This window comes from Anguilla rostrata, chromosome 10 (genome assembly GCF_018555375.3).
Source record: "Anguilla rostrata isolate EN2019 chromosome 10, ASM1855537v3, whole genome shotgun sequence".
Taxonomy (NCBI): domain Eukaryota; kingdom Metazoa; phylum Chordata; class Actinopteri; order Anguilliformes; family Anguillidae; genus Anguilla; species Anguilla rostrata.
This window is the reverse complement of record NC_057942.1, coordinates 21,282,205-21,293,581: the sequence shown is the minus strand read 5'-3', so window position 1 is coordinate 21,293,581 and position 11,377 is coordinate 21,282,205. Positions and strand designations below refer to the sequence as shown.

Below are 11,377 nucleotides of genomic sequence, written 5' to 3'. Positions count from 1 at the left end.
CTATCTGTGTTCAAAGCCCAAATGAAAACAAGAGGATCATGACTTCAGGGTAGATGCGTTATTTCAATTTCAGGTTTAACTGATGGAATGTCAAATTCCTGAAATCCAAGTTAGGGTTTCCATACTCTTGCCCTTAAACTACAGCCAGTTGTGAAGTTGCACAGTTTAAATTATCTGATTGGCTGGTCCTGTTGACCTTATACTTCAACCAGTTCAGACATTATGGCGACCAATCACTCTGCAATATGACACCCAAAATTCTGATAACCATCTAAAGTGCTTTACTAAGAACTATCCAAACAACTTTTCAGCTTAAATCATATTTTTATTAGGTTTAATGTCTCAAAGTCCTGACATCTGAACATTAATAGAGTACAAAAATAGACTTACTTATAGTTAAATAACAAACAAACAAACAAAAAAAACGAATTATTTAATAAAATTCAGATGAAAAAAGCAATTTAATAAATGAAGTAAAAATAGATCCAATATCACCATTAATGCAACACTAACCAAAACCTTTATTAAATAAATCCTGGACATGAAAATAAATGAATAAATGAAAGGCTATTTAATATCTTTGATAGAGCTTCACCGCAACAATCATTGTACCATATATAATGAAATTTACTGACTCACACAAGATCAACAATGGTGTTATAGTTATGTAAATGTTTGGCAGAAGTTCACTCTTCCTAAACCATTTACCAAACACTTACATAAATTCACCAAAACCCAAAGTTCCTGTCTGCTGTATAGATATTGCCATTTGGGATAAATGGCTAAAACCAAACAGCTGGAAGTCTTGAGAGATGACAATGTGGCAATGTGTGATAAATGGTCACTTGGGGTGTTAATTGTTCATTTGAGCAGTGATTTAATTAAGCAGTGAGCACCAGAGAGATATATAATTCCTGAGAGTTTGACATATAGTAACTGATTATCAGGGTAAAATCAAAGGAGAATGCCAGAGTGTCAGGAAGATAAGAAAAACATTTTTTCTGAGTAGTTTTTATAAGCCAGCTACCATGACACTATTTACCCTGCTCTTGCCAACTGGCCAAAACTGTGCAGATGGGCTCTTGGTTAGTACTTGGATACCAGTAATTGCTGGAAGTGAAGTTGGTAGGCCAGTAGGAGGTGGACGTCCCCCTAGACAAAAAAAGCAAATATCCCAGTGCAGTGACAGGGCCACCAGTTTGTCTCCCCTTGATTTCTCCCATGTCCACGAGGGTCCGCACAGACACCTATGCGGACGTCCGCGTGCAGCCCAAAATTTGTGACCGTGCGGATGGTCAAAAATTTTAGCAAGCCCCGACTGTGCATGCTCCAGATAACAAAATGGATGCTTGTTTTGAAGAGAGTTGTGCAAGGAGATCCACCGTTACCCACATTTATATAATTTGTCTTTGAAAGAATACAAAGACAGCCAAATGGCGTTGAAATCGCGCAAACGCTTGGGAGATGAAAATGCCATTTTTTCCCTAATGTGCTTGCTTCTTCTTCTTTTTCTTCTTGATTTTTATGGCGGTTGGCAAACAACGTTATGGTGCATTACCGCCACCAACTGGAATGGAGTGCGGATTGGGACATGCGCATGTGTGGAACGCCAGACCGACGCGGACCTTCAATTGTAGTATGAATGGAACCGCATGCGCGTCTTTGCGACCGGTACAAGTCCGCAGCTGTCTGTGAACGCGGAACGCAGAAAGTATGTCCAAGCCTCAAGTAGAATCAGATGTCTTAGTGCTGGGCTAAAACCAAAACCTGCAGCTACATTGGCCCTTTTTGTATATGATTGAAGACCCCTGCTTTATATGGATGCATGTTTCTTTTTTATTGCAGAGATACTCAATCCTGTTCCTACAGAGACATAGCGTCTGCTGGGTTTAGTTTTTTGCTTCATTTGTTTAATTAGCCACTTGACTGTGCTATTGGAGTGTCTATGGACCCCTAGAAGATAACCATTGAAATACAAGTTTAAATCCCTGCAGGTCACATGGTGGAGACAAACTGGTAGCCGTGATTATAAGACATGCCTAAAACACAGAGGTGTGCAGAGGTATTAGGGGTGCTAATATCAATGTTAAATTTTTCACAACAAATTTTTCTGTCTACATCTGGCCTAATCATTCCCCCAACCGCTACGTAATCCCTTTCATTCTGCACCAACTTTCATTCAGATTATTACTATATATATATATATATATATATATATATATATATATATAGCATACTAGTTGGTTTTGTTAAATCAGGCCTCCTGAAGAAGTACAGTTGAGTGCGAGCTATTTCCATTTTTGGAGAATAAAATATTGAAATTTATTTATACCAAAAGAGTGAGCAAAAAATGTAAACAGAAAGAAGTGCAGATCTAAACTGGAGATACTATGGTATGAGTGAGGATTGAAAGGGCTGCGAGGCTGGAGGACTATTACCAGAGTGCGCTGCATAAATGTGATTAAGAACAGAAATTGTGTCCTGCAGTAGGATGTCAAAAATTTCCTCTGTGAGCTGCATCTTGACATTGAGCTGGTCAAGGCTGTAGTCCACCCACTGCTGTTCTTCCTTATGGAGCTCTTGGATCTGGGAGTTAATAAAGGCACAGTCAGTAAGAGAGAAGAGTGGATTTTTATGAAATATTCTTATGCAACAGTAATTAACACACTAGACTCTTTTTTCCGAAACAGAGACATTGAACTATTTAAACACTTGGTTAAATGCCAGGCACTCCAAGAAAATGCAAGAAACAGAAAAACAAAAATTTCACATCCAAACTGTGTACAATGAAATTACTTATAGCAACTTTTAAATTACTTTTCAACAAATACTACAAAAACCCTATAACCATAATATAACATATGATATTATTGACTTGCATTCTACAGTGTATCACAAGATATGACTAGTAATGGCTCAGTTTTTAATGTAAGTGTGCATGTGTAGTAATTATTCGACAGTCCAGTATTGAATATCCAGACAGTGTGGGGGCAACCGTGATCTCACACTGTGCTAAACTGTCAATGCCTACCAGGACATAGTCTACCCTGTCCCTGTGTGTAGTCCTGTACTTGCACAAGTTTTGCATTATCTCCCGGGCCTGTACATCCGTTCGCTCCAAGTTCAGCTCTCTCTGAACCTCTGCCTGGATTGTGGCCTGTAGGACGACGCGGGTGAGAGATGCTGGTTAGATTACATGCAATCTCCTTTTGTGCCAACTCTGGCAGTCGGCAGTCGTAGTCTTCATATATTCTAGGTCATGTTTCCTCCGTCTTGATTACTGACAAAGTTATTGCTAACTTACGTTAAAATCTTCCACCCTGTCAGGTTCAACCCTGTGCATATACCCAACAGGGAGGAACATTTACCCAACAGGGTGGAAATGTTACACAGCAGAGACTGTGCTCCTTAGCTGCGCAGGAAGCACAAGAGGGAACACAGTCAATAGTAAAGTGCACAGACAGCAGATGTGTTCAGCACAAAGGAGAACTGAAAGAAAATCTTGCTTTTGTCACTCAGGTTGTGTAGTTTGTGTAGTCGTCAGGCTTACCTTGATATTGCAAAGAGATGTTTTGCTTGACCAGAAAGGTGAAACTGAAGATGTCTCCCTGAGTTCCACTGGTGAGGCGCTGTTTGCCCAGCTACACCTCAGAGCCTTGTGATATATATCTGAAGTCAGATCGAAAATGATCTGAAAAGACAGGGTGATATTACTCTCCTGCAAGTACTAGTCATCCTCTGTATAACATCCAGACGCTCCGTTCTCCACTGGCGCAGACATACTGACCTGTCTGTATGCTCTGCGGCTCTCTTCGCTGGCCAGGAAAGCAGGTGCCTCAGTGCTGTCGGTCACATGACCCCCAGTCTGACCCCACAGAACTTCCACTGATTCTGCCACAAGCCTGTGGACCACACCCGGGTCATGGGGCTGCACTCGAACCCTGGGCTGGGCAGATGAGGCCAGGGAACAGTGCCACTGATCGCTGAAGCAAGGGGGGTTTAGCCTCAGATTTGGGGTTGGGTTTTGGCTCGGCTTCACCTGACCACCATTACTCTTCCCCACGGCCTGCTGGAGGTCCAAAAGTATCATTGGGAAAGATTAATATATATCAAGAAATTACAAAACAATATTAACACCAAAGGATATCAAAGGCTAATGGCAGAATCTACGATCCTTGCACAATTTCCCTTTCCTTTAAGTAACACCCATATCATTTTCCAGGTATAATATGTCTATGCATGGTCCTGATTATCTCATATGAAGGAAAACACTTTTGGGAATATTATCAAAATTTATCAAACTGAACAAAAGTTTTGTATCCTATTAGATACTATCTATTATGCATGGAAAAGCAACATATTTCTTCAATTGCAGTGTGAACATATAGGCCTATATGTTTTCATATTCTTAATCATTTCTCTTGTCAAAAAACAACAAAATGCATTTAACTGTACTCCAAACCTTTGTGGAAATATCAAGTATAATTTTAAGAATTGTCTATGTATAATTCTACAATTAGAAATTGGAAATTAGGCAAATATATATAAATACATGTTTAGGCAATGGGCTTGTATTACCCTTACATCTGAGTGCATTTGTTAACTTTGTTTTAAAGATCATGTCAGACTGTGATCTATTTAAAGACCAGCCTCACTACAATCAGGGTATGTAGGTCTTAGCTAACAGGTACACTAAATTTCATAATTTTCCAGAATCCAATCAGAGGGTGAATTTAGAATGAAAATGACTCCACTTGACATTCAAACCAATACCTTTAAATGCCTCTACATCCAAGAACCAAGAAAGGACAATGTCTTGGAGATTTGAAGGGCTTTCACAACACAAATATTTCACAACCTTTATTTACATATAAATTGTATTTCTGAGATAACTGGACCATATCAGAACATATACATATAATATACATATGATAGATTACATATGCTAAGTGTTAATAACTACTGTATAACCTTTCATTGAGAGTATATTTTACACCTGTCTTGAGTGCTACAACAAATTCTTTGTTATGTTTCATGCCATGTAACAAAAATTTACAGTATTCTTGTTTCAGCAAATAACAAGAATACTTGCTGCTTTGTGTACTGATGTAAAAACAACACACTGTATCAAGCTATGGAAGTATATGGATTTTACATTTGCATTTCAAAGTGAGCTAAAATTCAGCTTACCCAGTGATTGCAAAGACAAGTTTGAGCTGTAGGACAATTGAATTTTTCTGCAATACATACATAGTTTTGAATGGGGTACTGGCATAGTGGCAGGTTTCTGAATGTGTTCTCTGCACTTACAGGGTTCTGAATGTGGTTCTCCTTCTCCTTCATTGACCGCTTCCTTCGATATTTCCTCCTCATCTCCTTGGACTCTTTCACCACCTCAGTAAGTAGCTTCCCCATCAGGCTGTCCACCAGGGAGTCCAGATCATATATGCATCTCTCACCAAGACTCACCCTCCCCTCCTCTGGGTCAGCACATGGTGTTGCCTGAACACCCCTCTCTCTCTTCTCCAGTGTGCTCCACACACAGTCCAATGGGGTCTGACTGGTGCTCTGACCCAGGAAAAGAAAGGGTGCAGTGTCAGGTCTCATCTCTGGCAGACCTTTCAAACAGCTCCATGGACCCCTGCCAATCCAGAGATCATTGGGCCACCCACACCTTCTCAGATCTCCAGTGAAAGACATAGAATTCTGTAAGCCTAGATGAGGGATGAGGCAGGATTCCTTTTCCTCTGCCTCATGCATTCCCTGCTGTAGTTGATGAGATTCCCAATGAATGTTCTCAACCCATTTGGCTTCATGGATGCTGGGGTCAGAGCCCCAACAGGTTCCATGGGAGAAACGCTTTGGGGCTATGACTTCTTCCTTACACACTGGTGTAGGACTCTGGAGAGGGTTGTTGTTTAGCTCTCTGTAGAAGCTGTCTCTGGACATTTGAGGGGCTGAGGAGTGACCTCTTGCACCACCACTCCTCTCCCCTCCCTGTCTCTGGCTCCTGCTCCTCTCCACCCCTGTCCCTGAGGGCTTACCCATACTTTCTGCCTGTCCGTCCTGTGGAGGTTTGGTGGCACTCAGCGGCTCCTCATCTGAAAAGGGATCATCAGCCCTGGTTTCCTGATCGCTCTCGTGCTCCGAGTGCAGACGGGAAATATCCTCAGCCCTGACCACCACGCCACAGTTCTTGCTGCACTGGAAGTAGCGCACCCCTCGGAACATGCCATCATGATTTCCTACTGGATGGTCAAGGGCCACTCCTGCCCAGTGGCCGCTTGCAAAGCTGGTCACACCCTTGAACCTCAGCTGTCCGGGTTTGGATCCACATACTAACACACGGTCACCAATGCGGAAAGAGAATAGTAGGTCAGTGCTGTTGCTGTTCTCGTCCTCATCCTCCTTTACCTGACCATCCCATGACTTTTGACCTGCCGAGTACCCAGTCGTCATCAGGTCCACTTTCAGGAAGTCTCCATCATTGCGACGCCTGTCTGTCAGTCCAGTGGGAAATCCTGTGCACACAGGAAGAAGTGGGTCATCAGAGAGGGAGGGGAGGTCATCGCTCTTGATGGAGGGGTCCTCCAGGGGGTGGAGCTCGCACAGTTCCTCAGGGGGTGGAGGGAAGCCATCCTCACTTGTCCATGTGATGACTTCACAGGCAGGCGGAGGTGGGGGGAGTACGAGGTCATCAGTTACTGTGGGAGGAAGTTCGGTGCTGCCGTAGGACAGAACCTCATCTACTGGAGAAAGTATCTCAGACAGAGTTTCTTCAGGGGCTGGGAGTTTCCACGGTGACACAAAACAACCTGGATTGTTCATCTTGGATTCCCTCTCAGATGTATTCTCCTCCGGAATTGGCTGTCTGAAGTCTGGACTGGCTGGGGATGTCTTGTGGCGTGCAAAGCTGGATGCTACTGGTCCACAGGAGTCAGACAGGTGTGCAGGCCCCTGTTCTTCTGCTGGGGCCTCACTGCTGAGATTGGTGTGGTCTGGGTCCTCCTCCCCTGAAGAGATCAGGCATTCGCTGCTGAAAGACAGGGCCTCAGACCCTTCCTCTGTCTCAGAGAGGCTGCAGTCAGCTGACGAGTTTTCAGTGTCCCGGCTTCTCACATCTGGGCCAGGGCTGCCCGGGCCAGGTGAGGGCCCAGGGTTGACCAGGCCTGGTACAGTGCCAGCCTGCAGAAGTGAACTTGGGCAGTCCCTTGCCACTGTGGTACATGAGGAGGGCATGATCTCACAGTTATTATTGGTCGTTAGAGTGCTCTGTGATCTCTGGTCGTTCTGAACATTGAGAGCAACCGTGTTTCCAATTCCCTTTTTTGGCTCCCCCACAGGGGAAGGACGAGGCTCATGGGTGGCTTCAGTGAACTGTTCCCAGTCTCCCTCGCTGCTGTGCCCTGCCGGTCTCCACCCACCATCCTTCACGTCGAGTGGCAGGTCCTCCTCCACATCCAATGAGGGGCCAGACATCTCCGACATTTTCATGCAGACTGCGGCAGCTCTCTGGAATTCCGGAAGAGAGGCGAACGAGCCGACAATTTTCTGTGACGTCCACGAGACCTCTGCGAAATTGGGCAGCGACCGCACCCTGAGGGGCCCACCCGAGGACGATGACTCATTGCTCCATGACTTCTCTTCCTGGCTGACCCTCTCTGGAGGAACAGACTCCTCTTTGACGGCCGGTGGAGGGAGAGTCAGCAGCCGTCCCTCGGACACAAAGGCTGTCACAATAGAAAAAAAGACCTGGTATATCGATCCTTCACAGACACATGACCGAGCTTGATCAGATTTACCTCGGACCTCTGAGATTCTACAGCACCGACATGAAGACATGCATCAGAATCGGGTTTGCTGGCAATCGTCATTAGTGCTCACCATTTATCAGAGCCATGACAGCCTCAGCCTGCAAGCTGGTTCTGTACTCGGTGACTGTCTCCACAAAAGCTAATTTAGTTTCATTATCTGCTCTTAGAGAACAAGCCGTATACAGATGGCTGTTCTAGCTTGTCTACATGCTCAATATGATTCTCCCAGGAGATCAATAAATACCCTAATAGCCTAATAGCACTCACACTCCTCAGACACGGCCTGCAGCTTCAACCTTAAACTGGTTGGAGACCAGCCATCAACAATGGAACTAAAAAGTCAAATGAAACGGTAAACTCACACAGTAAATCTATAAACCATTTGTTTCCTTAGATATGACACCTGACCTGACAGGTTTATGCAAAATGTAAAGCAGTGATGTGAAATTTTGTGATAAGATGTCAGGCTGAATACTTTGTGCAAAGATTCCATGCTCATTACATTATAATTGATTAGTTAGCCTCCTGCCATGTGTGCAAGTGTATGTTGATATGTGGCTGAATACATATACTGTATGTGTTCATGTGCTTGCATATATGCATGTTTATATGTGTGTGCAAGTGTGTGTATGTGTATGTCTATTACCATGTGTATGTGCCTGTGTATCTGTGTTTGTGCCCGTATGTGTGTGTGTGGAGTGGTGCAGCAGTCACTCAGCTTCATAGTGAGCATGAGTCAGCATGTACCTGTGTTGCAGCACTTAGCAGGATGGGTTGAAATACTTTGAGACATGCAGAATTCTCTGGAGGAGGGAAGACCATTCTGTCTCCACAGCCGGTCAGCGGCCATGCCAAAACCATAGCCATGCTCCTCCCCCAGTAGCCACACCCCTCCACAAGAAGAAATTTTAAAAACTGACTTTTACACCTGCTAGTATGGATAACAACACATTCAACCAATAAACTTGAGTAAACTTCCAGAAAATGCACAAACAAGAGAACTAGGCAAACCCCCATTAAACCCTTCAGCATCTCTATTGGAACGATGAAAAAAAATTACAATTTTTTCGCAAGGATTCACAATTTCACAATTTTCCATCACACTTGTAAATCAAATGTATGCAGTGGAGAGAAGATGCAAGCAGTGTACCACAAAAGAACAAACTCTAGCTGTTACTTTTAACTCCACAGCTGGCAGGCTAGCCATCACCCCACCTTTAGCATGCCATCTAGCCTGGTACAGTATGAGGTAACGTACAACTTACCATTCACCTTCCTGAAATTTCTACTGCTATTCACCATTTAAAGTATGTAGCTTTTTTAATTTATCTATCGTCCCTATTATTATCATCCAAACTGTCACTGAGACTTGAGATTAGAGTAGTTGTTAAGGACATAAATAGTGCAATATAATAATGTACTATACAGTTGTCCCTGTATGTGTTTTATACTATTCTTATCCTGGTTTTAATACAACCCTCCAGAATTTTCAAAGCTGTCCATCTCACCTGTTGGATAGACCTGCAGAGGTTGAGACTCTGTCATCACCATGGTTTCAGCCAGACTAAGACTGTCCTCTTCCTCGCCCCTGCCCCTCCCTTCGGCACACCTGCTCTTTTTGGGTGGAAGCTGACCCTTTTTGAGATGTCCGACCACCGAGCCGGGATATCCAAACTGTGGCGTGTTGAGTTCGCCCTGCTCGGCTGGAGCTATCTCATCGGAGACTGACCTCTGGCTCCCCCAGTTCCACGCATCCTTCGAGGGCGGAAGCTGTCTCAGACCCACGTCTGTCTTCACGGAAAACCTGTCAAACACACAAAAGACACGCTATGCCACAACAGTCATTGGCTCATGCGCCCTTTACACACACATGTGCTGCCTAATGGGTATTTTGGTAATGAAACAGTTCAGGTAAAGCATAGCATCCTAGGACACAGTATTCAGCTGTTCCCAGTGCAGTCCTGCATGGTCATGCTTCAAGGCCAGACATTCCTACTGAAGTAAATTTACTCAGCTAGCTTGCAGGAAGCAGATCTCTGCACTAAATAGTTTCTGCAGCTGCATGCCGGAGCATCCATCCCAATTGTACTGTGGCGGGAAATTCATGCCTCCAAAACCCCCTCGCTGTGCATAAACGACTCCCAAATTGCTATGTTTCCCCTGCTCTCCTTTTTCCTCTGAGGCGCCCTGCAGTCTCGCTCTCAGCTTGTCAGAAAAATGACGGGGTCTCACCCGGCACCCCGGATCTGTCCTCATTTCCATGTGCATCTCAGACCTGCTCAAAGTGAGCAGGAGAGGGAGGGTAGAGACAGAGAGTGTCAGAGGGAGGGAGGAAGAGTCAGTGAGGGGGAGGGAGGGGAGACATAAAGCTAGAGAAAAAGGAAAGGAGGGAAGGAAAGAGAGAGGGAGGCAAAAAAGAGAATAACAGAGAGCAAGAGAGAGAAAGAGAGCTGTATTGTTAGTCTATCTCATGCAGAATGAATTTCCCCGAGGGTCACATTGGGATAAGCCCTAAATTCCGCAGTGGAAAGCCAGGCTCTGCGAATGCATAAAGCATCAGGAACAAAGCGGTGAGCTGTCCACCTACCCTGTTCCGCTCATGACGGGCATGCTGACAGTGCTCCCCTGTCAGAAACACAAAGGCTTGTGTCTGAAGGCTGGACGTCCTGTAGCAGGTCTATCTGAGTGGGGCTGCGACCACGCCCCAAGTTCCTCCCCAATTTCACCCAGCAATCCCATCTGACTGCCCAGGTCTGTCTCTGTCCCCTGCGCAACTCTCTCCTGTCACTCCCCTCTCCTCCTTTCCCTCCTGGCTGCCTCTTAATTCAATGCTGCTGTCTCTCTTTCTCTCGTACACATCCTCTCTCTCTCTTTCTATCTCTGCATTGCTCCCCAAGCTAACTTGCTTGCTCCTCTCTCACTTGCTATCTCTTCCCTTTTCTTGCTTACTCACTGTTCTCCACCCTCTCTTTCACTCATTCTCTCCTGACCCATCTCTCCTATTCTAGCCGCTCTCTCTTTTGCACCCTCTCTCTACTGATGCATTATCACACAGATATCACACAGCACACTCAGCCTCTTTTCCCCAAGGGTCCAAAGTGAAGCTTTTCTCAAGTTCTACTACCACAGAGCACCCCACTGTTCAATGTTACATTTTATTTTCCTCATCACTACAGAGACCCAGAACAGGACAGACAGTGTATGATATTAGTGTAGTATAAAGGTAAATGGCACACTGACTGGAAATGCATAAATACACAGAGAACATAGTTTGGCATAAATACACCAAGCACAGTTTCTGATAAAGTGAAATCAAATTGATCATCAAAAGATGAAGAACGGATTGTGTATAAAGGTACAGAGTCTTTAACAAGCGCAAATCCACAATAGCTGCGACCGCACACATGCATCCATGTGTGCACACACCCTCACACAAACACGGGACCTCTTCTTTGGTTCATGACCAACCATTCCACAAAATCTTGTGCAAATCTTTGAATCCATTTGGGAGTTATGCACCTTTTTGTGATAGGCCACGCCCATCCCCACGCCCCCTCACACAA

The 11,377-nt window shown here is 44.7% G+C and overlaps 1 protein-coding gene across 1 annotated transcript; it reads right to left on the bottom strand.

Moving 5' to 3' along the window:
• Positions 1 to 1,028: 1,028 nt before the first annotated feature.
• LOC135233719 (uncharacterized) lies at positions 1,029 to 10,728 on the bottom strand. Its single transcript, XM_064297518.1, has 7 exons — positions 10,402 to 10,728; positions 9,323 to 9,618; positions 5,311 to 7,730; positions 3,788 to 4,069; positions 3,551 to 3,691; positions 3,032 to 3,157; positions 1,029 to 2,586 (listed from the first exon to the last, which is right to left on the bottom strand). Exons 1-7 carry the CDS (start codon positions 10,422 to 10,424, stop codon positions 2,389 to 2,391), a joined length of 3,486 nt encoding a protein of 1,161 aa, XP_064153588.1. The 5' UTR covers positions 10,425 to 10,728; the 3' UTR covers positions 1,029 to 2,388.
• Between the last annotated feature and the right edge of the window lie 649 nt (positions 10,729 to 11,377).

What these genes read in the sequence shown, in the direction of transcription:
- LOC135233719 (XM_064297518.1), bottom strand. Translation starts at nt 10,424, where the DNA reads ATGCCCGTCATGAGCGGAACAGG. An exon ending in CCCGTCATGAGCGGAACAGG is followed by an intron (nt 9,619 to 10,401) that starts GTAGGTGGACAG and finishes TGTGTTTGACAG; the next exon opens with GTTTTCCGTGAAGACAGACG. An exon ending in CATCTCTTTGCAATATCAAG is followed by an intron (nt 3,158 to 3,550) that starts GTAAGCCTGACG and finishes GTCGTCCTACAG; the next exon opens with GCCACAATCCAGGCAGAGGT.